General features: G+C 40.7%; 2 protein-coding genes and 1 long non-coding RNA gene across 9 annotated transcripts in view; 2 read left to right on the top strand and 1 right to left on the bottom strand.

Annotated features, from left to right (window-relative positions):
• Positions 1 to 1,615, top strand: part of SZT2 (SZT2 subunit of KICSTOR complex) — a 95,031-nt gene extending 93,416 nt beyond the window's left edge. The window contains 3 exon segments of the mRNA XM_032217362.1: positions 107 to 223; positions 558 to 626; positions 1,066 to 1,615. Coding sequence (XP_032073253.1) covers positions 107 to 223; positions 558 to 626; positions 1,066 to 1,209 — 330 coding nt within the window. The 3' untranslated portion in view covers positions 1,210 to 1,615.
• HYI (hydroxypyruvate isomerase (putative)) lies at positions 699 to 11,433 on the bottom strand. 5 transcript variants are annotated; one of them, XR_004255403.1, is made up of 10 exons: positions 11,172 to 11,433; positions 10,292 to 10,403; positions 5,820 to 5,934; positions 4,738 to 4,816; positions 4,302 to 4,351; positions 2,892 to 2,961; positions 2,645 to 2,779; positions 2,322 to 2,488; positions 1,955 to 2,144; positions 699 to 877 (listed from the first exon to the last, which is right to left on the bottom strand). XR_004255403.1 is itself a non-coding variant. In XM_032217363.1 (8 exons), the coding sequence occupies exons 1-8, from the start codon at positions 11,368 to 11,370 to the stop codon at positions 2,430 to 2,432; spliced, it is 819 nt and encodes a 272-aa protein (XP_032073254.1). In that variant the 5' UTR covers positions 11,371 to 11,433; the 3' UTR covers positions 2,215 to 2,429. The 5 variants fall into 5 exon arrangements, 2 of the variants coding, with proteins under 2 accessions (XP_032073254.1, XP_032073256.1); XR_004255405.1 differs by lacking the exon at positions 1,955 to 2,144; XR_004255404.1 differs by lacking the exon at positions 699 to 877 and having other exon boundaries at positions 1,722 to 2,144.
• A 62-nt stretch (positions 11,434 to 11,495) lies between these two features.
• The window catches only part of LOC116508717, a 79,663-nt gene continuing 64,508 nt past the window's right edge, over positions 11,496 to 26,650 (top strand). For all 3 annotated transcript variants that reach the window (XR_004255408.1, XR_004255407.1, XR_004255406.1), the window contains exon 1: positions 11,496 to 11,562. This is a non-coding gene — a long non-coding RNA (uncharacterized LOC116508717). The remainder of the gene's footprint in view (positions 11,563 to 26,650) is intronic.

Genomic DNA, 26,650 nt, shown 5'->3' with positions numbered 1-26,650 from the left:
ATGCTGGAAAGAATTCCAGAAATCATACTCTGTCTGCCTGTTTTGCATTCTCTGCATGCTGCAAAGTATCTGCCCTCACTTTACCTGTTTTTCCTCTCCCTGGCAGAGCTGCTTCCTCACTATGACTGTCTCCTGGTACCAGAGTCTTATCAAAGTCCTACTCAGTCGTTTCCCACAGAGTTGTCGCCATTTCCAGAATGCTGATACTGGTACCCAGTACCTGGTAAGACATTTCCAGCTGAATTGTTCCCTGCTGGACCTTCCTAATTAGCTTGCTAAAGTTCAATCAAAAATAATTCCTGATTATCCACCCTTACGAACTGGTAGTATTTTCGCTATTAGAATGAAATTTGTATTTGTTGCTTTTCTAGCACAGTACACAATGTGGTTTTAGCCAGTTTGTATATGTATATACTGTATATACATAAATTGATGTTTAGGTTTTCTAGATATTCCCTAATGCCTTAACCTTATTCTCTATTTCCCTGTCCTTCCATTGACTAGAACCTCGTTGTATGTCATGACTGTAAAGCAGCACTGTTGCATTTTCTTTACAGGTTGTTCTGAATCAGAAATTCACAGACTGTTTTGTGCTTGTATTCCTTGATTCGCATTCAGGAAAAACAGTAAGAGCTTTATCCTCTGTAAACCTGAAGGTTAAGTGGGAGGCAATAGAGTGTTAGAGTAACTCCATCAGCTTGAATGTTTTAACCAGAGATTTATTGTACTCAGAATTGCAGACACTAATCCAAGAGTTTTGGGTTTCTTCTGGATTCGAACGACGGACTGCTTTTAGACAGCTCCAATTTTCTCTGTGGCTTATCTTGACCATAATTATGCAGTCACATCTGAATCTGTTCTCCGACCCTAATAAAGACTGAAAAACAAATATATATTTGGATATTTTGGGCACTAGTCCTCCAGAAGTACTCTTGGCAACAGTTTGTCCATCCATCCATCCAATTTCTATAGCCACCTCTCTCAGTCAATGATTTTGGGTGACTTACAATTCAGGAAATATGTGTAACAATGCAAGATGTAGATCTTGTTGGTTTTGCCTTCCAGAGCCTGGCAGTGGTCTTTCGAGAGCTGTTCCCAGTTCAACCCCAGGACAGTGAAAGCCCTCTGCCGCAACTTGTGTCCACATACCACCACCTGGAATCTGTTATCAACACAGCTTGCTTCAACCTCTGGACAGGGCTGCTCTAGAAACAGTTGGACCTTCTGACTGATCCATAGGCATCTACAAGAAGTCTAGAATGGAGGTGCCCTGACATGACTGCGATCTGAGGCTGTATCTTGCTGGATAAGAAGTCGGAACACTGAATCTGACTGGGCCAAGAGGGGGAATCATGAAGAGAAAGCAACATGGCTGGCCCACTTAAAGGGGCGGGGTATTCTTATCCAGAGAAATTGCTCTAGGAGCATCTGAAGGATGGGCCATGTTTCTGGGGGCTCTTTGAGTTGAAAGGCCAAAAGACTACTGGAGTCCGACCTGGCCAGTCGGCTAGAGTGACACTATTAAAAGCATTTGGGAAGGGTTCTGCACAATGGTGAGAATGTTTTATATTAAGTGAGTGTACAGTAAATTAAATAAATGGATTACATGAATTTATTTATTAAATAAATTAAATGGCGTACTAAGGACTTTGTTACAGATTGCCTATCAGACTGTTGCACTGATTTTTAAGGAGAAGCAGGGTAGATTTCTGTTTACTTGCCAAAACAACTTTCTGTCAAGATGGGTGGAAGCACTGCCAGATTCCTATCCTGTTGTTATAGGATATGCTGATGTATTCTAAGACAGCTGGCCTGGATTCCCATGAGTTCTGTCAAACACTTATCAGATTTTAATGTTACATTGCGGATCCAGCTGTTTTTGAGTAGAAACAGGACATGATGCAAGAAAAAGGCAAATTTTAAAAAAATCAAGGATTTCTTTTTCTAGACCCACCAAGTGGCAGTGTTGAGCTACATCTGGAGTGACATGAGTTTCTTTCCTTTGGACCAAACTCTTTCCCATTAATTGTTAGCAGGAAGAAAAAGGGATACCAGCATCTTTGGGAGTTCTCATCATAATTTTGCACTCCTTTTGCCAGTTTTTGTTATTGTATTCAGAATGTTGGGGTGCAAATGCTTTGCATCTTTAAAAAAAAGATTAAAGAAGAATATGTCATTAAGAAAGCTCCCAGCATTTTATCACAGAACACTGAGTGACATGATTTTCAGCTTTAATCCAGGTAAAAACAAACATACTGAGCATCCTACTTTACTAAGAAATATCGTCATATTAATGTAAAATAATGGGATGCTTTTGATACCTCAGGAAGTAGCAAAAGAGTGGTTGTTCCCTCTGGAGGGGAATACAGCAATTGTTGCTGTTGGTTTCTCCATCTATAATGGTCTTTATTTCAATTTTTTCCAACTTTTTACACACAATGATCTTCCCAGTAGGAGAACAGCCAGTTTAATCCATCCAGTGTGTTACCTGCAGAGGAACCATAAAGACTTACATTAAGCAAAAATAATATTTTGACAGCTAACCTCCAGTCTTTGAGGTTGCAGATGTTGGCCAAAGCTTCCAACATGCAATAATCAATTTCATATAACAAGATTCTTCCCGTTCACATAAAATAAAGCTTGCCTTTTGGTTTATATTCGCAGCCTATATAACCACTATAATTCATTGACTCCAGTAACTGGAATAAGTAACGGAAGTTCAGTTCTCCAGGGCTATCAGGCTCATGTCGTTCTGGTACTTGGGCAATTTGAATATGTCCTACAGAAGAAGACAGTAAATATCAGATATTTCTTATTTGCTCTACCTGATTCTAGCCTTGTCCCCTTAATTAAAAAAAAAACAAGCAACAGAGCATATCACTCTATCTTACCAATAATGGGAAAAAATGTCTTTAAATTCTGTGTCAAATTACCATCCATGATCTGGCAATGGAAAATATCCTGTAGAGCAAAAAGTAGATCTTCAGCTCAAGGCATGATTTGTCTCCTTTTTCAAATTCAGTATTACCCCTGAATTGGTGGGGGCGGGGGGGGGGGGCAGAAAGTCTCAAATAGGGGAACAATAGGAGAGGTGTATTATCTCTGACTGTGAATGGAAGAGATCACAGTCAGCATGAAAAACAACATTGCTAAAATGGGCTTTGCCCTGATCTATTAAGGCCACAGGTGTCAAACTCACTGTGTCATGTTGTTGTCACATGACATATCACATTTTTCCCTTTGCAGAGTTGGAGTGGTCATGGCCTGTGCATGACCCATCCAGCCTGTGGGCCGCCAATCTGACCATCCCTGATTAAGACTGTTCTCGCATGGTATTAGAAACCAGTTTAATTTTGCAGACTACATAATACAGGTAGTCCTCGACTTACGACCACAATTGAGCCCAAAATTTCTGTTGTGAGACATTTAATAAGTGAGTTTTGCCCCATTTTATGGCCTTTCTTGCCACAGTTGTTAAGTGAATCGCTGCAATTGGTAAGTTAGCAACCCAGTTATTAAATGAACTTCTCCATAGACTTTGCTTGTCACAAGGTCGCGAAAGGTGATCACATGACCTTGGGACACCGCAACGGTCATATATAACCAGTTGCCAAAGTCTAAATTTTGATCACATGATCATGGGGAGGCTGCAAAAGTGTTAAGTGTGAAAAACATAAATCACATTTTGAACTTGTAACTTTGAATCGTCACTAAATGAACTGTTGTAAATCAAGGACTATCTGTACACCCTGCCAATCTAAAGTGGCACCCAGGAACTTAAGATGAAGTTGTTTTTAATTTTAAATCCAGGTAATCCTCATTATAATGGCAATTGCAGCTGGGATTCCTCTGGCTGTCATATGGTCATAAAATGCAATGTCAGATGACCACATGCATCATTTAGCAATGGCAATCCCCACTGCCATCATAATGCCAAGAGATGTGAGTTATTAAGCAAGAAGAGGAAAGCCCAGGTAAGGAGTTGGGGGGAGGGATTAAAATGGGTCTTGAAAGGCTGGCATAGGCTCCATGTGAATCAGGCCCTGGGAGGGCCAGCATAGGCTGCATGTGAGTGGAGGGGGGAAGGCCTGGGGAGGAAAACAATGGAGGCTGCATGCTGGTAGGTGGGCTGCAGGAGGAAGAAAAGGCAGGAGTTATGGGAGCAACATGTGCCCTCTGCTGGCTTCTCAGGTGACTCTGAAATTCCTGGGCAGCACTAACCAGTGAGCAGGCTATTCCGAGTCCCCTAGCCAGTAAAAGAGCCCAACATTCCCCTAAAAGACATACCTAATGGTACTCACCAGCTCTAGCTTCAAACTGGGTCTTCCCACCTTTTCCAAAATGGCAGCAGCTGAAAGAATACAGATTTAGTTGATCAACCGATTTTATCCTCTACATATCTCAGCACTACTACAGCCAACTCTAAAACACAAAGAGGAACTGATTGGCCATGTTTAATTCCACAGACTGTTGATGCAGCCAGTTCAAACGTTCTAATGAGACCCTCCCTCTGTTTTATTGGCTGTTGCCACCAAGAACCAAGTAACCACAACATTTTTCATTACAGCATGTCTACCTTCTGCCCTTAAAGGAGTCACCGGGAATTAGCCAAGTGGGATGGTAGCTGGGAAGGTTTTAATCTCTAGCTTCTCAGTGCAATCGAGAACTGTTGGGGAAAGACTTCCACTCCCTCTATGCAATTCTGTGCCTAGGAAAGGAAAGTTTCACATGTCTTACCTTGCTGTGGTGTGGTCAGAAAATAATTGGGATCACTAATCCGGTTATTAATAGGCTCCAGTAATCCAATCAGATTTTCCTGCAGGGATAGACACAGAAAGGTAATTTGGAAGTTTAAGAATAGTGTATCATGGAAAATCTGCTTTTAGCCTTCAGCCCTTGTGTTTCAGTTCTGCCTAATCTCACAGATAATTCCACGTCCCTTGTGTACAACTATTTTCTCTTGTTGCCTGTCATTCAGGAGTTAGTAACATAAACTTCAGAATCACAGGTAGTCCTCATTTAGCAACCACAATTGAGACTGGCAACTCGGTTGCTAGGTGACACAGCTATTAAGAGGAAAAAATCACAAGACTGAGACTGCTTATAATTTTACTTATGTCCCCCCTCCCCCATTCCTTCACCTTTTGGAATGCTTACCCCAATGCTGAGATAATTGGCAAAAGGGAAATCACATTTGTATTTACTTTCATTGGAGAAGAAAGGATTACAAGAGAGTAAGGCACTCAGTGGGGAATAGCTTACTATGCAAACCACTTAGCAGGAGGGGAGGAAGGAAAAATGGAGAAATTGACAAAGGAGAAATTGCCTAAACAGATCACTTGTTTAGGCAATGTCCCCCACTCCATAAGGGTGTGGGGGGAATGGATGAGACACAGGACAGTTTCTAGTACTGTCTACTGATCTACTGTAATGGCAAATATATGATGGAGAGAGAGAGACTGCAAAAGTTGTAAATGTGTTCCCTGGTTGCAAAGGGTTTTTTTTGTAGCACTACTGTAACTCTAAACATTGCACAAGACAATAAGAGGAGGTCTATCTGTAATTGGATTATGGCTTTTCTGAACAGTCTTGCTATTCTTTTGATTCTGTGGAATTCTTGGAAATTGGGAATCCAGAAGAGCTTAACTAACCCCAGTAGCCAGTTTGGCTCTGGCAGGTGGAACAGTTGCAGTTCAGCAACATCTGGAGAGTAAAACTCCCCCCCCTCTCCCCCCAAAATCAGTATTAAATGGAATCCTTTCCCTTTCTGGAAGAAACATGGCAATCTGGTAATTCTCCCATTTCCACTCAGTCCATACTTGTTCCAAGATGTCAGCAGCATATTTGAGGTTTTCAATAAAGGTGGCTTCCATCTCAGTTGACGCAGCATCCCTTTTAGCACCTGTAGGAAATCGGCCAGCCATAAGATGGATCCTAAAAGCATAGAGCTGCATCAGTGCAGAAGAAAGCTCACTCAACTGTATCTTGTACAAGCTAGCAGGGGTAAGAATGAGGGAAGTTGTGCCTTTTTGTACTTGGATCAAGATATCTCTGCTCCTGCTACAATGTGACTATGGTAAAAGCTCTTTTATCCCCAGTTTAATTATGCCCTAAGAGGCAATGATCCATGAAGTGCATTAAACAGTTAGCATATATCACTGCATGCAGACTTTCTGTGAGTGAATCCACTCCCTCTTGAATCATGTAATTCAGAATTGTACAAGATGCAGTTAGTTTATCTAATGTAAGATTGCCTAGCTTCACTTAGATTGGTGCACAAAACCCCATGAGCTGTACATACAAGCTCATTCACTATAGGAAGATTAATGTACCTTTGTGCCATTTAACAAGCAAGTGGGACATATACAATTGGGTAAGAAAGACTGATTTTCTCCCTCACCATTTTTATTCCTTGCTTTACAGATGAAGAATAGGTACTAATCAACAATGCTATTTAAAACAACGCTTGTGTAATCATATGTGGCAATGCTGATCAGATGCTTTACTTTGTAATGACTGGTATTCATTTTTCCCAATCAATTAAAATAATATAAAAGGATGAAGCTATATGTGCTTCACTACTTTTTTTTATGCTCAACCGGCAAAGAAAAAAGAAATGCAGTGTGAAAAGCACTAAACTTGGGAATCTTGTCATTACCAATACAGATGCCATATATCCCTTTTCCCCAAATGGGATTCCTACTTATAAGCCATATGAGTACATATTTCCAGCTTTTCTATTAATACAAAACAGACAACAGACAAGCCACCAGCATGATACAGGGGAGGCTGAGCTGAGGAAGCCAACTTGGGCCAATCTCTTGAGCCCAACTTATCTCACAACGTGGTAATTATGAGGAAAATCTGGAGGAGGAAATGGCAGAAATTTAATAAAAAGAGTAGGCCTTTGCTTTTAATAAACACTGCCAATAATCCTGCTGTCAGTCCTTCATGATGGGCAAAGTTAAGAAACAGGCAGGATAGGGATTCTATATTACTGTAGGATAAAAAGGTAAAGGTTCCCCTCACACATAGTATGTGGTAGTCATTCCTGACTCTAGGGGGCAGTGCTCATCTCGAACTGCCGACCTTTCTGATCGACAAGCTCAGTGTCTTAGCCACTGAGCCACCGTGTCCCTCTACTATAGGATAGAACCCAGAAATTTCAAAGCCTACCAATGCTTCTCTTTGCTCCGTCATATGTCAAGCAAAATCAAGGTTATTTTCCCCAGGTGTTTGAAGGAGGAGTTAGGTGGGCATTGATGCTGCTGATATGCTTTTCTGAAGTTATTATTTTAACCTTGGACATTGTAGATTGAGGTTTGTGTTTTAATCCTGATATCCAGAGTAACAGCTGTGACAGAGGTAAGCTGTTTAAATAAAAACCTACATTTATTTTTTAGTTTTTTTCTCACATTTTCCTCTTTCTTGGGACCAAGTCATCTTTCAATGATTTGCTATTCTCCTCTATGTCCATGCTCCACATTCCTTCATATTTGAAAGAAAACTTTTGAAGACTGCTAGAATTAGATGGCAGCCATCTCTAGGCAAAGCAAAGAAGTAGTCAATTTTTTCACAATTTTCCTCCTTTCCTTCCTCTATGTCCAACCAGTCATAGACAAGAGCAAGAGTTGAAAGTTTTGTTCACCAGAGCACAATGAATCTGTTACTGATTCCTGGCACTACAGAAGATGGTATAAGTGCTTCTGCTCTGGAAACGAACAGTCTCCAAGCACCACTAATCACTACTGACATGGTTATATGTTGTTATCCAGGTTTCTTTCTATCAATTTTGAAACTCAAGACATCTTGGTTCCTCTGGATCATTGCAGCTGCTATAATTTATCCACCTTAAAGCCTGAATATTGTCAACCTAAACCGAACTGCCTACTTTACGTCATCCCTGTGATGGACTTAAAAGATTGTCTTTCAAAATGCTTCAGAAGAATTGCATTGGACCGTACACGAGTACCATACTTCTCTGTTAAACATTAAAGCAGCCCATCTTTCTCAGGCTTCACAACCAATCTGAAAAAGATGCTTTGCTTAGGGAGTTGGCTCAGTGCAACTGTTGTAGAGTCAATAGTGGTTCACTCAATCCCTTTATTTGAATTTATATGATATTCAGAAAACTACCTGTGCTAGTTTGACACAGCATGCCCGTCTAAAATGCAATTGTAGTCCAGTGTGTTGTGGAAACATAGCCAATTACTTCAATCAGGTGATTTCCCTACTGCAGCCTTCTCAAAATAGTGCTACTGAGATTGGTAGCAATGTACCTTGGGAATATTTTTGTTGCATGTAAATTGGTACATGTGAAAAGAATCTAAATATCTTAATGGATTAGAAGATGAAAATGAGCCAACAGTGTGATGCAGTTGAAAAAAAAATACAGTCACTATAAAAAGTAATTGTTCCTGCTAATTCTTAACTGGTCAAACAGAATATTATATTCAGTTCAGTTGAACCACATTTAATAAGAACATCGACAAACTGGAACATGCCTGGTGAAAAGCTGCCCAATATAATAAAATGCCTGTAAATGTATGAGGAATGGATAGAAGCATTGGGAATGTTTAGCTAGGAGAACACTGCAGAGAAATACCAAAGCTGTCTCTTGAGCATCTGAAGGGCTGTCAGATAGAAGACAGGGTAACATTGTTCAGAGTTGTTTTGGAAGACATATTTTTTTAAAAAAAGAGGTTTAATCCACTACGAAGGAGATTGGGGTGAGACATAAAGGGGAAAAAAAAGTCTAAATCAAAAACTATTCAACAATGGAACAGATTGCTACAAGGAAATGAACTTCCCTTCACTGGAAATGCATGAGCAAAGGCTGGATGTTTATTTATTAGTGGATTCCTGTTTTAGGTAGATGATCTCCACACTAGATGATCTCCAAGGTCTCTTCTTCCCCTTCCATTATGGAACATGGAAAGCGCCAGATTCCCCTTTCGCCCACTTCCAAGAAGCAAGATAAAAGCAAGTAAATATGTCTCTTACAACATCCATCAAGGCTGCTGCCAGATTCCGTAAGTAACAGACACATCTGTTTATTCTCTGATTCCTTCCCAGTTAAAAATGATAACAATTTTGCTTGAATCTGGATACCTGCCTGTATCATTCCCTTCTAATGTGCCACAGTGAGGAGATTTATAAAAATTCCCTCTTCAATAACAGAGCAGCAAGCCAAAAGGAAATGTACGATTGATTGTTTCCTGCAAAGAAAAAATATATTTTATAACACACTATGGGAGGGATGTAAGAGACAGTTTGCTGTAGTGGTCAGGCTAGGAATCAGGCTAGTCCCACATTGGGCACCAAGTCAGCTGGATGATCTTGGGTCAGTCACTCTCAGCCCAGGGAAGAAGCAGGGAATGGGAAACCACTTCTGAAATTTTGCCAAGAAAATCACAGTGACTAGTCACGTTGCCAGGAATCAACACCAATTCAAAGGGAGGGAAAGGGTAGAACTGTAGGGATTCTGCATTATATATAGACAGTCCTCACTTAGCAACCCTAATTGAGACAGGCAACCCCATTGCTAAGCTATGTGTTCACTAAACAAAACATCACGTGACCACAGCAGCTTTATGTCAGCACTTTCCAGCAGTCTCAGTTGAGGTTGTTAAGTGCCCTGTCACGTCACTACAATTTGCAACTTTCTGCCAGCTTCCCTATTGATTTTGCTTTTTGGAAGCTGGTTGGAAGCTTACAAATGGTGAACATGGGGTTGTGGGGTGCTGGGACCATCCAAAGTGCAACCATCTGTCATAAGTCAGTTTTTTCAGCACTGTCATAATTTTGAATAGTCGCTAAATGAATGGTTGTTAAGTGATAGCAACATATAAAGAAATGTATCCAGACTTCCCCAACTGGACAACCTCTAGAAGTTCTGGAGACCAGACTTATTCATCATGCTCCCTGACAAAATATGGTGAGAGTATTCAAGTCGCCAGTATTATGAGCCAGTGGTGACGCAGTGGTTAGAGTGCAGTACTGCAGGCTACTTCTGCTGGCTGCCTGCAATTTGGCAGTTCAAATTTCACAAGGCTCAAGGTTGACTTAGCTTTCCATCCTTCCAAGGTGGATAGAATGAGGACTCAAGATTGTTGTGGAAAATATGCTGACTTTGTAAACTGCTTAGAGAGGGCTATAAAGCACTGTGAAGCAATATGTAAGTCTACGTTATGTATGTAAATCTACTGCTATTGTTATAGTATATCTGGAGGGTATCCAGCTGGTAAAGGGACACATCTATAATTGGTTCAAGGTTTATCTTCATTATTACCTTGGACATTTCAGTTCTTTGGCATACTTCACAGCCAAAGCCACAGCTTCCCGGAATTCAGGCTGGCGTCCAGGCACTGCTCCTAAACCCATATCACCTTTCTCTTGGTTCCCTGGAAAAAAGGACAGCACAAATTGATCTCCACATATTGGCAAGGGATCCTTACTTGGCCAACCCACTACTGAGAAAACAGTTCTTTGACGGGGCAAATATGTCAGCTTTTCTTCTCATCTGCCACTATTTTGAAGAGAGGGGTAGGAGGAGAGTTTTTAGAAGACAGGTGATCAGCTAAAGTACAAATTCCAGAGCCTTCAAAAAGCTTGGAGTATAAGTGGTATTGATCCTTACAATAGAACCAGCAGATGTTTGTTTTGCAGTCAATGAAGCAAGTAACAAATGTGATAGTGACCCCCCCCCCTTTGTTTGTTTGTTTAACAACCCAGTGCCTTTAATAGCTGGGTGGCTTCACAAAGAAGGAAAAATAAATTATTTTGGTTGTATGAAATACAAAGCAATGAAGGAGGAGGAGGAGGAGGAGAAGAAGAAAAAGAGGCAACAGCAGCAGCCTGGCTAGGTGGCTAAAATGCTTGTGATCAGAAAGGTCGGCGGTTCGAATCCCTAGTATAGGTCTCCTGCATGAGCAGGGGGTTGGACTAGATGACCTCCAAGGTCTTTTCCAATTGTTATTAGTTAAAAAAAAGACCTACAATTTTCGCCCGATCAACACGGGTGGCACCGGTCTACTACCGCATTCTAAGGAGCCCACTGAGATTTCAGCCGCCGCTACCCAAGTCAGGGGAAGAGAAAGGGGAGATCGGGGGTGGCGGGCAAAGAGAAGGCGAAAGTCTCCCAAAAGCAATTAACAAAGGCAATCGGCTACCCGGCGGAGTATTCAGCAGGACCACCTCCAGCCCGTGCCGTTCTGCAGCCGCGCGCAACTCTGGGGCGTCGGAGGCGTAAGGGAAGGCCAGCTCAACTGCTCGGAATCCGGCCCGCGAAGCCGCCTCCATGCGCTGACCCAGCGTCGGCTCCTCCTGGAAGAGCCAGGCCAGGTTGGCCGCAAAGCGCAGCGTGGCCATGGCACAGGGGGTGAAGCGGTGTCTGCGGCCCAGCGCACACTGCGCCCGGGAGGAGGAGGAGGAGTTTTCGCTGTTCCGGGAAGGAGCAGCCGCAGGTGGGTGGGGGATCGGGTGAGGGTGTGTATCTATGCGGAAATCTCGTGGCTGGTTGCTCGGTTGCTCCTCGGCGCGATGGGAGGCCACACACTACGGGTAATTGAGCCCAAGCGCTTCTTCCTGAGCGGCAAACCGTAGCGACAAGGCATTTTCCCTTCCCGGGAAGGACCGGGGAGGTGGGGGGGAAACCCTCGTTATTTAGTAAGTAATTTTCACTCTGCGTTGTTAAACCAATCAGCGCAGAGAAGCCCCATCTCACCATGGAGCGCCTTTCACACAAGTGAAACTGAACGACATCCGACCTCAGCGTGTTCTGGCACTTCAGTTGCGTTCCCGCGTGTTGTGCAACCTCAGGAAATTCACCGTTGATTGAGTGAAGCCTGGGCAAGTCAGCTCTAAATAGGGGGTATTATATCAATCCAGACAAAAAGCTAGACTCCCATGGTTGGCTAAGTTATAGGCTATTGAACCCTGCTCATTTCAGGCATTCAAATGGAAGCATCCCGAGTACAGTCTATGGCTGTTTAGCCGCTACTTAAACACGCGGATCAGTACTCGGAATAATTAGCTGCTTTTGTCAGACACTTTATAATGGGGGGGGGGGGGGAGAGATTCTGGATTCAATTGGTATCTGCCACCTCATACCATCTTAAATCCATTTTTCCATGTGCTGCATTCCGGGGGAAATAGATAATGAGCTTCCATGTGACCTCCTTTTAGATGCTTAAAAAGTGCTATTAGACTTCCTTTGCCAGTGACCAGGGCAATCTGCCTAGACCAGTGATGGGCAACCTTTTTGGCGTGGTGTGTCAAAAATCGGCAAAAAATCGAGCATAACTCGCGTTGTGTGTCACTTCGACAAAAACATAATTTTGCGCAATTTATAGTTTAAACTACAAAAATGTATAATGGCGCTCACAGTTCCCGTTGGCACTCCGCTGTTCCCTGCTGTGGTGCGGTCGTAACCGACAGTCCCAGGAGTAGACTCTCTGTGCCGGCCTGACTGGAGAGAGGCGCGCACTGTTCCCGCGCTCCTCTCCTGCGGGTCCTCCCTCGCCGCGCTGATGACGTGTGTGCGCACGGCACGCACGCCTTACCAGCAGCCCCTGCGCTCAGAAAGGGGCGGCGGCGATACAGTAAGTGAGTGTGGGCGGGGATCACACGTCCCGCCCCCCCCGTTCCTCCAGCACAGATTCTTTCATCCTCGGCGGCCGTGCAGGAGCCGAGGATGAATCGCATGAAATCCTGTGCGTGTCACCCCAAATGGCTACGCGTGTCAGCACTGACACGCGTGTCATAGGTTCGCCATCACTGGCCTAGACTCTGTTGGTCATAGATAATGCACACTCATTCTGTCAGAATGAGTTACTTGAATAGGATAGAGCTGGAAGGTACCTTGGAGATCTTCTAGTCTAGCCCCCTGTTCAAGCAGGAGAACCTATACAATCTCAGACAAGTGACTGTCCAGTCTCTATTTAAAAACCTCCAGTGATGGGGTGCCCACAATTTCTGAAGGCAAGCTGTTCCACTGGTTAATTGTGCTCACTGTTAGGAAGTTTCTTTTTAATTCCAGGTTGCTTCTCTCTTTGATCAGTTTCCAACTATTATTTCTTATCCTCTTCTCTGGTGCTGCATTTTTGTGCCATTGTCTTCTGGGAACCATTTTCCATGGTCTTTGCATCTACTTGCTTGTTCTAGTTCTCATTTCACTTCATATGTTGCTTCTCCAATGGAGGAACTGGTCCTGCCCTACAGGGATGCAAGTAACTTTTGACAGGATGAGCTCCCACCAGTTGCCTCAGCTTCTGCCAACCTAGCAGTTTGAAAGCAAGCTACAAGCAAGTAGATAAATAGGTACCCCTTTGGTGAGAAAATTAAGGCACTTCATGCGTAAGTACAAATCCAACCGATGTTGGACCTGCCCAAATGTGATGCTCAAATGCGAGGCAACATCAATGGTCGGGGAAAAGGCCAAATGCTGCTGCAGAATGTTGTTAGCAATTCTGATACAAAGCTAGTTCTGCCCCTGTGGTGCACTTCTGGATAGCACACAAGTGTGAACCGAATGAACTAGCATTCTTAAGCAGCCAAATCCTGGCTGTGATTGTTATTAATTGCGAAGTCATGTCTGACCCATAATGACTCCATGGAGAATGTTTCTCCAGGCCTTGTCCTCTACCATCCTCTGGAGTCCATTTAAGCTACTGCTTTGGTGACTCCATCCAGCCATCTCATTCTCTGTCATCCCATTCTTCTTTTGCCCTCAATCTTTCCCAGCATTAGGCTCTTCTCCAGTGAGTCCTTCCTTCTCATTAGGTGGCCAAAGAATTTGAGTTTCATCTTCAGGATCTGGCCTTCTAAAGAGCAATCAGGGTTGAACTCCTCTAGGATGGACCGGTTTGATAACCTTGCAGTCCAAAGGACTCACAGGCTATGACAACTCTGTATTAACACTGTAGATTAGACTACTGACTAATGTAACATACGTTACAGGCTAAATAAAATAAATGTGCAGCTTATATATTATATTAAAGGTGGAAAAATTCTGAAGTGCTTTATCTTGGACTGGTTTTTTTTACATATCAAAAACCTGGGGGTGTAGACTTTCTATATCCACTGTATACAAACATGTGAAACATGGAAAAAAGAGCAAAATAATCAAAAGATCAAAATGCTGCAGAATAAACACAAGAAAAAGGGGACTCCACAATCACTTTGTTTCCAAAGCCGATAATAACAGTCAGATCTTCAATAATTTCCTGAATGATACAAAGCTTGTCAGGGTGTGTGTGTGTGTGGATAACAGAATAACAGAGTTGGAAGGGACTTGGAGGTCTTCTAGTCCAACCCCTATCATTCCAGAGGGCAGGAATTGCATGAGAGGATGCATGCTTTCTTGATCCTGCATGATGAACCGTTAATTGATGGGATTGGAGTGCACCTGCTCTGGTGGACCAAACTTGACTGGCAGAGACAATTGGGAGATAAGTGGTCCCTATGTTCATAACTCTGAAATCTCCCAACCTGCTACAGTCCAGATGTTTTGTTCTGCAGCCAGTGGTGGGATTCAAATAATTTAACAACCGGTTCTCTGCCCTAATGACCATCTGGGTAAGTGGGGCTCTGTGGTCATGTGACTGAGTGGGCATGGCCAACTCAAGGTCATTCACGTCAAATGGTGCTTTCACCTTAGCTGTTACAATGTAATAAGGGTTAACCAGAGAGGCAGTTTCTGTAAGCAGGTCAATAAAGATTAGGCTAGAAACAACACTAGAATGTTTCCTTCCTGCCTTCCTTACAGGATTAGCTCTGTAAAGTGGGAAAAAACAAAAGGAGATTTCTTCCAACAATCGGTTCTCTGAATTACTTAGAAAGTTACCAACCGGTTCTCCCGAATAGGTGCGAACTGGCTGAATCCCACCACTGTCTGCAGCCCTTATTTCTACCAAATAAGCACACGTGATTAATAAATGATTGAGTGGCAGTATTGTAGCCTAGCACGTCTGGAGTGTGTAGGGTATGAAAAACTATACTAAAACCTATCTATCTAAAATTTATTCTGAGACCAATCAAAGATGTTTAAGAGCATCTTTTGTACCTCAAGAGTACAATTCAAGCAGGAAGGAAGTATGGATTAGGATAAAGAGCCCTGCATACACCATGTATGTAAAGCCAACCAAAAGGGAAAATGAACGATTTTCTTTTACAAGATGTTGCAGCCCTTTGTGCCCCATCTTGCTTGCCCTTTTCCCCATCTTTTCTTAAGCATTTACAGAAATCAAATACTTTTTAGAGACCGAATCTAAGGCTTTTTGCTCAGTTTCCTGCACATACATATATACTATGAGCTTCCCTGTCTCTGCAGGTTGCAGTTCTCCGCTGCTCTGCGGCACAGCTAGCGCTAGCCTCTGTTTAGCATTATACACACGACTCCTCTGTGGCCTGATGCATGCTGTTTGTTTGCTTTGAAGTGATGTATAATCTGTGCTGATAATTAAAGAACGTCATTCCAGGGTTAGTATTTATTGATACCAATTTAACTCGCCTCATACATCAAACTCCAACCATCCATTGAAATCCCTGGTGAATTGCTCCATTCCAAGAGACCTTGTTTTCATTACCTAAAATGACAGGACAGGCTTTGGGGGCATTGGCTCCTCTTCTCTGCCTGCACAACAGCCACCTTTACTTCCTTCATTGAAGGTTCAGGTAGAAAGACTGCAGCTCAAATTCAACTGGGATCGGGACAAGAGTGAGGCTTTGTTATTACAGTGCAACATTTATTGGCACGTCACTAAGATTATGATTTTGAATCCCTGAAAATCAGAACATGCCATTTTAGAGATTAGGAGGCATCTAGACTAAAATGTTCTAAGGTGAAATGTCTGTGAAGTCTATGTATCTGCCAATCCTAGTGATCATAGAGGACCAGTTTTTGCCAGTTGAACTATGAATTCTCAGATCTGTTTTTTTGGACTAACTCAGAACTGGCCAAGAATTCATAGTTCTACTGGCAAAAAACAGTGCAGCATGTAATTGCCCTTAAACCAGACTGCCACAGTTTTACAGACTTCTCCCACCCCATGCTTTCAGATGGATCTTATGCAGATCTTATGCAGAAATTAATTGGACAACAACCTGAGCAACAAGCTTAGATGGTGCCTAATTCTGCTGGCCACAGGGCATCTGCAATGGATTGATGATAAGTGTGGATAATTTGAAGCTCAAGATCTTGTGTGTTGTCTGATGTTCTTCTCTGTTACTCTGACTGTTATCATGGTTTGCTAATGTGATTACCGAAGAAGGGAAAGCATAATTCATGAAATTATTGTGTCGACTTTTATTTATTATTCTGCCATTGCAGATTTAAAACCCAGGGGACTCTTGGCCAGCAAAAGGGGGCAAAACACCGGACTTCAATATAAGGCCAGTTGTTGTTGATAACCTGCAACCAGCCTTATCACACAAGTTTAAGTGGAGTTGGATTTGATTAGTATTTGGTTAGACGAGCACCTCAATTCCCAAAGGTTAGCTGCCCTTCCCCCCCCCCCCCGCAGCCCAATCACGTGCATTCAGTTGCTAAGGAATCTTTCTAGATTTATACACAAAGTCACCAAGCCAACCAGGTCGACCTAAACGTTCACAAATTATCTGCTACAATGTCCTACCTATCAACGACTACTTCAGCTTCAACCACAACAATACACGAGCACACAATAGATACAAACGTAAGGTAAACCGCTCCAAACTCGATTGCACGACTTCAGCAACAGAATGGTCAATGCCTGGAATGCTCTACCTGACTCTGTTGTTACATCCCCAAGCCCCCATAATTTTAACCTATCTACTGTTGACCTCACCCCATTCCTAAGAAGTCTGTAAGGGGCGTGCATAACAGGGCTGGGTTTCAACCGGATCGCACCGGTCCCTGCGATCCGGTTGGTCGCCGAACCCGGAAGTAAGTAACTTCCGGGAACGGTGAAGCCCCCCCACCGCGCCCGCGCGCGCCCGCACACCCGCGCCCACTCCTTACCCGGTTTTTTCGAATTTCGCGCTTTCCACGCATGCGCAGAATGCCTGCGTGATCCTCCAGGAGCAGCTGGAGCATCACGCAGACGCTAGTATGCATGCGTGCGCGCGCGCCGCGTGCGTGAGGACGCCGCCGGCCTCGTTCCAACCGATCCGGTTGGAACGGGGCGAGAAACCCACCCCTGGTGCATAAGCACACCAGCGTGCCAAATGTCCCTGTCCTACTGTCCCCACTTATTCGTACCCATTTACTGTGTTCATACTTAGGTTTATACTTATACCTATCTTTTACAAGTTTGACAAACTAAATTAAATAAATCAAGGTAGAGAAGATTTGCTTCTTATTTACATATAGCCACATCTTTCTGTTTTCTCCAGAATGACATACACAATTTAAAATAGGCAACAAGTATACCACCTTTCTGAGTTAGATCAAAAGTCTAGCATCTTTGTTTTTCAAAATACAAAATAGCAATTTCTATAGGCTTTAATTTAAAAAAAAAACCCATTTTATTGTTTTAATACTCAGCAATAAGCAATATTAAAAGAAAAAAGGGGAAGAAAAATACAAAACAATTATCATGCCTATAATTCAAATTTTAAATAGAACATGAAACTTCAGTCACAAAAAATAATAGTGATGAATCTGTCCATTTTGTCATAAAGAGACTAATTCAAAAGTAAAGAATAAACCCAATTCATCAATCTAAAATGATAAACCAGGGCTGCAACCCTCTTTCCATAGTAACTTTACAGTATTGACACATCTCACTTTCAATAAACCCATAGCTCCACATATTGAACACTGCACTTTCTAATTTCCAATGAAATAATTCAAAATCACATTCACAAATGTTTAAAATTACTATTTTTTCTTCTTTTAAGGTTAGTTTTAGGTTTATAATTAAACACAATCAGGACCATATACAGGCAATCCCATGTCATGTATGTAACCTTGAATCATTTTACATTTCAAGCGTAATGAAGTTGAGAACTCTTTAAAAATTCTCTGTAGGGTGTAATAAATGTGAAAAAATATTTTGCTGACATAGACATATCCTATAAACATAGGAAACATATTTAATATATTTATAAAGGCCTTTAACTAAGGAACTGATCTATATTACTAATGCTTCTATGTCCAGTGACAAAACAAAGCAATACTTTTGCTGGAATTTTCAAATTGAGATTAAAACAAATTGTAATCATGTGAACAAGAATCAAAATTGAGTTTAGCAGCATTTTCCAAATATACTTTGCATCAATATTTTTTTTTTTTCCTGTAATGCGGGGGTCCCCAAACCTGGCAGCTGAAGTCCACAAGTCTTAAAGTTGCCAAGTTTGACGACTTCTGTATGTAATGCAATCAAATTATGTAAAAGATGAAAGAGACCACAGAGATATTCTAGTCCAACCTTCAGCTCCCTGCAGGAGCTACCAAAGCATTCCTGACAGATAACCCTCCAACCTTTGTTTCAGGGATTCTTGAGAAGGAGAATTTACCCTGTCACATGATAGCTTCTTTCATTTGATGATACTTCTTGCAGGAAGGAAGCTCTTTCTGATCCTGTACCTTCTTCCTTATAATTTTAACCCACTGTTTCTGCTCCTGCTCTAGGAGCAACAGAATCCATCACTCCTCTTCTATGTGACAACCCTTCAGAGTTTGGAAATATCATAAAATATCTGCACTTGGGTGTATTTTTTTGTAGATTAAATATAATAAGATATGTCAGGAGCTGCCACAAAGAAGAGGGAGTCAAGCTATTCTGCAAAGCACCTGAAGGCAGGACAAGAAGTGTTAGGAATATAATCTAACGGTTAAGTTGGCAATATATAAATCATGTAACAATGCTATATCTGTTTCTTTAAATCATGCTGTAAATGTGATTGGTTGCTGTTTTCTCAATCAGCCATAAGATGGAGCCAGAATCACTGTTAGATGCTGATTTGATCTGAGTGTTTGGAAGCTGGCTGTTAAAGGTGCGGTAAAGTGATCAATGTGAGCTATTGTAGGTTTTGCAACTGCTAGCAAGCTATGTGTACCGGACTGTTTGTATGATTATGGACTATATTATTTGGATTATCCCTTAACTGAAAGAGGTTGATGACTGACTGTCTTAACCGTGTATGACTGGGACTGTTTGATGGACTCTGATACCTCTATTTCCACGAAAGTAAAAACCTATTTAAACTGCAGTGTCTCTGTATGCTGGTTTGTTTGTTATCCAACACAACTTTCACAACGCTTCTCTGAACGCACTTGCTCTCCCAATGGGGAGCTTACCTAACAAGAAGCAATGGGTGGAAACTAATCAAGGAGAGAAACGACCTAGAATTAAGGAGAAATTTCCTGACTGTGAGAACAATTAATCAGTGGAACAACTTGCCTCCAGAAGTTATGAATGCTCCAACACTGCAAGTTTTAAAGAAGAGAATGAAAACCATTTCCTGAAATGGTATAGGGCCGTGATGGTGAAACTATGACACACATGCCCGAAGTGGCACACGGAGCCATGTTGCCTGGCACGTGGGGCATTGCCTGTTCCTCTTCCAGGTTTCTAGTGTGCATGCAGACACAATGATCAGCTGGCCATGCATGCAGCAGTGCAGGAAACTGGAGGAGCTTGTCTTCCATTTTCCAGCATGAGCATGCGTGCTGGCCAGCTGATCATCATGCATGCATCTGCACCAGAATCCAGCAGTTCATTTTCCAGTACGTGCATGCCCCTTGGGCAGCTCCTCTTTTGGGGTGCAGACCCAAGGAGCATGCATGTTCCCTTTTTGGCACTTGGTGCCGAAAAGGTTTGCCATCACTGATATAGGTTTGCTCCCTGAGCAAGGGGGTTGAACTAGAAGGCCTCCAAGGTCCCTTCCAACCAATGGTGGGAGTCAATTTTTTTTACTACCGGTTCTGTGGGCATGGCTTGGTGGGCATGGCATGGCTTGATAGGTGTGGCTTAATGGGTGTGGGAGGGGAAGGATACTGTAAAATCTCCATTTCCTCCCCATCAGCTGGGACTCAGGAGGCGGAGAATAGATGGGGGCAAAGCCAATCAGAGGTGATATTTATACTCAAAATTTCCGCTACCAGTTCTCCAGAACTGGTCAGAATCTACAGACTCTGCTTCCAACTCTGTTATTCTGTTAAGAGCCTTTAACCACTTCTCATGGGGCATGATTTCCAGACTTTATCCATCTTCAAAGCGCTCTTCAGAACTTCTTTAATCTTTTTGCTATCCTTTTTTAATTTCAGTGGTCAGGATTGAACACATGGGTCTGCCCTGAGCAGAGTAGAGTGGAACAATAGATAGATTTGCACTCTTTGTTCCTTTTAATGTATCCCAAGCTAGCATTTACCTTTTTAATAGTTGCATCGCTCTTGCTGAATCTGTGATTGACAAGCACACTTAGACACATGTGTATTATGCAGACAAGACACATCTCCCCATCTTATAGATGGACCTTGCATTTTCCTACCCAAATGAGAATTTCACATTTCTCCCTATTAATTAAATCCTATTCACTTTTTCCCACTTCTCAAGCTGTGTAGAGATTTTAAAATATGTCTAGATCTTTTTGACTAAAAGCAGAAGTCAGCCTCTACTATGTTGTCTAAGGCAGTGTTTTTCAACCACTGTGCCGCGGCACACTAGTGTGCCGTGACATAGTGTAAGGTGTGCCGTGGGAAAATTACTTTATATATAGTCAATATAGGCACAGAGTTAAATTTTTTTAACATTTTCTTTTTTTTATTTTTAATTATTTTTATTTTTTGTTACACAGACAACAATGGGAAAGGGAGAGGATGGGAAAAAAGAAAAAAAGGGGGGGAGGGGAAACCCATCTTCACATACAATATGTCGTTTAATCACAGGTGCATCCCTACTAAGTTTATACATCCCGTATCTCTCTATTGTATATTTAATAAGCACCACAATAAGCTAGGGTTCAAAAAACAAAAAACAACAAAATAAAACAAGGGAGAGAGGGGGAAAAAAGGGGGGGTGGGGTGAGGGGGGGAGGCCAAAAAGGACAAAAAAAGGTCCAAGAAGGAAAGGGGGGGGGAAACCATCATCACATGCAGCATGTCGTTTGATTACGGTTGTTTTAACATCTACATCTTCAAATAATGTTTACCATCTCAGATATTTCCTCTAATGTAACTAAAGGTCTCATTTTCCTTCTACAATATATATTCAGTTAACATTAGCATTATTTTCCCCCAGAGAATATACTTCTATTCATTGTTAACCTTGCATTTCATACCTTCAAACAGAGATCTTATTCCTTCATTGTTCAACAAGGCATCGCTGCCTATATATACCAGTTTTCATTTGTTCCCCTATTGGAATTGCCTTATCAGCAGCGAAATATCATTATAATAAGTTCTTAACCTTATACATTATATCACCAGACCTTATATTAGTACTTCCTTATATCATTGTTGAATTATTTCACATCATAATTATATCATCATTTACTTTTTCCAATTAAGGCATAAGTGTATCATTTTTCATTTCCAAAATTTTGTTTTTTTTCCCTTAGCCATTGATAAAACAAGTCCCATATCTTATAAAATTGTTCATCCTCTTGCTCTCTAATTTCAAATGTCAATTTACTCATTTCGGCACAGTCCATTATTTTTCGAATGGTTTCTTCCTCTTTTGGTATTGTTTCATTTTTCCAGTTTTTTGCAAATACAATTCTGGCTGCTGTTAACACATTTACAATCAAATATTTTAAGTCTTTGTTGTAGGTTTCTGGTAAAATTCCCAATAAAAAGACCTCTGGTTTGAAGTCTATTTGTTTGTGTATCATTTTCTCCAACCACATGTGGATTTTAGTCCAGTATCTTTTGGCTTCAGTGCAAGTCCACCACATGTGGTAGTATGAGCCAGGTATCTGGTGACATTTCCAACACTTTTCTGATTTATTCTTGAACATTCTTGCGATTCTGGTCGGGGGTAGGTGCCACCTGTAAAACATCTTATACAAGTTTTCTCTATATGCAGTAGACATTGTCATTTTATAATTTTGAGACCACAATTTCTGCCAATTCTCTAAATCAATCCCATACTTAAAATTTTTCCCCCAAGCAATCATAGTTTCTTTAACTTGTTCTTCATGCAATTTAAACTCCAATAAATATCCATATAGTTTTTTAATTACTTTTTCATCGGTACCTGTTAGAATTTTGTCTAGCTCAGTCATTTTATTATAGAGACCTTTAGTTTTTCTATCTTCATTATATCTAGATTGTATCTGTACATATGAATACCAGTTCATTTCCATCCCTTCTTGCTTCAACTCTTGACTAGATTTGAGCTCGCCCTCTGTATTCAATAATTCTATATATCTAACTGTTTGTTCCTTTTTATGTATTATCGGATACGAGAATGCTTCAATTGTTGATGTCCAGACTGGAATTTTTAAATAATGTAATTTTTTAATCTTTTCCCAATTTAACAACAACGCCTCCCTTATATAATGTCTTTTAAAATAACCATGTGGTTTAGTTCCCTTATACCATAAGAAAGCATGCCATCCCAACAGCAAATCGTGACCTTCTACGTTCAATAATCTAGAGTTTTTTAATGATATCCACTCCTTAATCCACATCAGGTTTGCTGCCTGATAGTATAGCTCCCAATCGGGTAAACCAAAACCTCCTCTTGATCTAACATCTTGTAGTAATTTAAGCTTTATTCTAGCTTTTTTCCCTTGCCAAATAAATTTCAAAACTGTTTTATTTAAGTCTAGAAAAAAATCCTTACCCAGTCTAATTGGGATTGTCTGAAACAGATATAGAATTCTAGGTAGAATGTTCATTTTAATTGTGGAAATTCTTCCCATCATTGATAAATGCAAGTTTTCCCATTTCTCCAAATCGATTGCTATTTGTCGTTTTAATCTGGTATAATTATCCTCTTTAAGAGTGCTACATCTAGGTGATAAATGTATCCCCAAATATTTAATCTTACTTGCGTTTTGAATCTGCAACATTTCTGACAACTGTTCCTTTTGTGTAGCTGGGATATTCTTTGTCATGATCTTTGTTTTATCTTTGTTTATTTTCAAGCCTGCTACTTCTCCATATTCCTCTATTCTTTCTAACAATTTGGGTGCGGTTTCTAATGGATCTTCAAGAATGAAAACTAAGTCGTCTGCGAACGCTTGCAGTTTATACTCTTCTCTCTTAATTTTCATTCCTCTTATTTCTTCTTCTTCTCTGATCTTTCTATTTAAGACCTCTAGTGTTAGGACAAAGAGTAGCGGTGATAGTGGGCAGCCTTGTCTTGTACCTCTCTTTATTTCAATCGGTTCTGTTAGTTCTCCATTTACCATTATCTTTGCTGCTTGTTTCTGGTATATCGTTCGTATACTTTGAGTGAATTTCTTGCCAAAGTTCATCTGCTCCAGTTGCAAAAACATAAACTGCCAATTCACATTATCAAAGGCCTTCTGCACATCGAGGAACATCAGTGCCAATTGTTTTTCTGGGTGGGCCTCATAGTATTCCAAGGTATTCAAAATTATTCCCATATTGTCTTTGATTTGTCTTTTAGGTAAAAAGCCATTTTGATCTGAATGGATGAAGCCATTTAAGTATTTTTTAAGTCTCTCAGCTAGTATAGATGCAAATAGCTTGTAGTCTGAGTTTAATAAAGAAATTGGTCTATAATTCTTGATTTGTGTTAAATCAGTCTCTTCCTTGGGTAGTAATGTGATATACGCTTCTGACCATGACTTCGGCATTTGGTTCTCAGTCATCACTTCATTCATGACTTGTAGGAGTGGGAGGGTCAATATTTCTTCAAATGTTCTGTAGAATTCCACAGGTAGGCCATCTGGTCCTGGGGCTTTCCCATTATTTTGTTTTTTAAGAGCCTCTGTTAGTTCCATCATTGTTATTTTTCTTTCTAACATTGTTCTAGTTTCATCTGGTACCTGGGGGAGATTAGCATCTTGTAAATACTTTTTGACTCGTCCTTCCTCCACCTTCTCTTGTTCATAGAGTTTAACGTAGTAGTCATGTATAATATTTTTTTTTTTCGGTATTTCCATATTGAATTTCTCCTTGCTTATCTCTTAGTTGAGGTATTTTCTTTGTTTCTCTCTCTTTTTTCATCTTATATGCTAACCACCTGCCTGGTTTGTTCGCATTTTCAAAATAATTCTGTTTGGCACCTCTAATTTTTTGTGCCAGTTCTTCCTTTTCTAATAGGTCCATTTTGTGTTTAATTATGTCCATTTTTATTTTAACATCTTTTTTTTGTGGTGCTCTCTGTAGGTCTCTTTCAAGTATTTTATAGTCATTGTCTAAAGCTTTATGCATTTGTCTTTTTTTTGAGTTTCTCTTCCTTGTGTAATCTATTGTCAAACCTCTGATAACAGCCTTCATTGTGTCCCAGAGATTCTGCAACGACGTATCTTCTTTCCTATTTTCTTTAAAAAAAAGGACTAGCTCTTTTCCCATTTTTTGTACAAACTCTTTTTCTTTCAATATAGTGTTATTTAGTCTCCATCTAGATCTTGCCCTTTGGCCTTTCCATTTAATTAAAATTGGATTGTGGTCCGCCCAGGTACTTGCTTCAATCTCAATTTCTTTTATGTTGGAACTCAACTCCGCTGAGACCCATATCATATCTATTCTAGAGAATGAAGAATGTCTATTTGAGTAGAAGGTATATTGTTCTTTTTTAGCGTTTCTTTCTCTCCATATATCTTTTAAATTTAGTTCATCTGTCATCCTAAAAAAAGATTTCGGCAGAGGCTTCCTATTTAATTTTTTTGTTTTATGTGTTTTATAGTCCATATTTTGATTCACAATGCCATTAAAGTCTCCCATCATACAAATATCAGCATAGTCTAGTTCCAAAACTTTTTTGTGTAGTTTTTTGTAGAATTCATCTTGTTTTTCATTGGGGGCGTAGATTCCAATTAGGAGTGTCTTTTTGGTATCCATAATTTCCACCATCAAAATTCTTCCCTCTTCCTCTGCGTATACTACTTTTGTTGGGATGTTGCCTTTAATATAGAAGACCACTCCTCTTTTCTTACAATTTGCCAATGATGAAAACATTTTCCCAAGCTTTGGTTGAGTTAGTAAATGTTCATATTTCTTTTGAATATGTACTTCTTGCAGACAGATTATGTCAAGTTGTAATTTCTCTAATTTATGGAATACTTTCTTCCTTTTAGTTACCGAATTGAGTCCATTAATGTTAATTGTAATCATTTTTCTTTCTTCCATGTTTATGCTTTATATACAGGGTTTATCGCTCTAGTGGATCTAGGTTCTCGTTTTTCTTTGCGGCTCCCATTCCCTGTCTCCCCTTCTTTCTCACTTCCACCTACTGCTCCTTCTATTTTTTCGGTCGCGGTTACAGGTGGTTCCAGTATTTGTATCACTGCATCGTCTTTCCCAGCTTTCTCCGCTGTTTCTCTAAAGTATTCTTCGTAGAAAGCTTCTGCCTTCTCAGTTGTATCTATCCTGTGTCTTTGTCCTTGCCAAGTACATAGTAAACCTTCCGGTATGAGCCATCTGTAGTTAACACCTTTTTTTATCAATACTTTAGTCAGAAATTGATATTCTCTTCTCCTCTCTCTCACCTCTCTTGGAATTTGTTTGAGTACTACAATCTCCTTACCTTTATATTCTAATTTTCTATCTCTCATTTTCTGTAAGATTTGTGATTTAATTGTTTTCTTAGTAAATCTTACATGCACTTCCCTTGGAAGAGCATTTCTCATTGCATATCTTGTGTATACTCTAAAAGTCTCATCAATTGTTTCTTTTATTTGGTCCTGGGACATCCCCAGAACATCTATCAAAATATTTGAAATTATCTGAACTAAGTCCTCTCCTTTTTCTTCTTCTATGTTTTGAAATCTTAAAAAAAATTCAGACCTGTCCATCTCCCATCTTAATATTCCACTGCTCTCTCTTTCTACATCACTTAGTCTGATCTCTAGCTTTTCAGTTTTCTTCTCTCCTTCTTGAATCTTATTTTCAATTTTTTGAATCCTATTTTCGTATTTCAGCATCCAGTTGTGTATACTTTCTACTTTTCCTTCCATATTATCAACTTTTTGCACTATGCTTTGGTTTTGTTGTTCCATTGCCTCCATTTTTTTTACAAGGGTATCGTTTCCTGCTTGCATTTTCTGCATCATTTGTATAAGTGTTTCAAAGTTGGCTTCCTTCTCTTTTTCCTGATGGGACATCGTCTGTGTTGTCCTCTGGCCTCCCGCAGGTGAGGGGGCAGGGGTTGATGTAAAGCCAGAGGCAACTGCTTTTCTACTCATAGCCAATTAGTATTAGAGGGTGGAGGGTTATAAGTATGGTGGATTAAGTACGTAAAGTACACAGAGGAAAGGGGGGGGGAGATAAGAAAAGGGGGAAAAGAGAAAGGGAAGGAAAAGAGAGAAGGGAGAGAAAAGGAAGGAAAGAAAAGGAAACTTTTTTTTTGTTTCAAAGATGAAATGCAGTAAGAATGCAATAAAATATATATATATAAATAAGAGAATATGAAATAGTAAAAAAGAAATGGAAGACACCCCCCCTCCAAAAAGGGGAGAAGGGGTGTTTCAGTTACAAGTGAGAAAAGAAAGAAGCAGAAAAAATGTAAATAGTCAAGAGGTGATCCAA

The sequence above is a fragment of the Thamnophis elegans genome, chromosome 5 (genome assembly GCF_009769535.1).
Source record: "Thamnophis elegans isolate rThaEle1 chromosome 5, rThaEle1.pri, whole genome shotgun sequence".
NCBI classification, from domain to species: Eukaryota; Metazoa; Chordata; class Lepidosauria; order Squamata; family Colubridae; genus Thamnophis; species Thamnophis elegans.
Note: the sequence above shows the minus strand (reverse complement) of the source record. Positions and strands in the feature narration are given on the sequence as shown.

Excerpts from the sequence above, each read along its gene's own strand:
- HYI (XM_032217363.1), bottom strand. The coding sequence starts at position 11,370 with ATGGCCACGCTGCGCTTTGCGGCCAACCTGGCCTGGCTCTTCCAGGAG. Across the intron at positions 4,817-5,819 it reads CTGCTGACATCTTGGAACAA|GAAAATCTGATTGGATTACT; the intron begins GTATGGACTGAG and ends CTATCCCTGCAG. Across the intron at positions 4,352-4,737 it reads TCTGACCACACCACAGCAAG|CTGCTGCCATTTTGGAAAAG; the intron begins GTAAGACATGTG and ends GTATTCTTTCAG.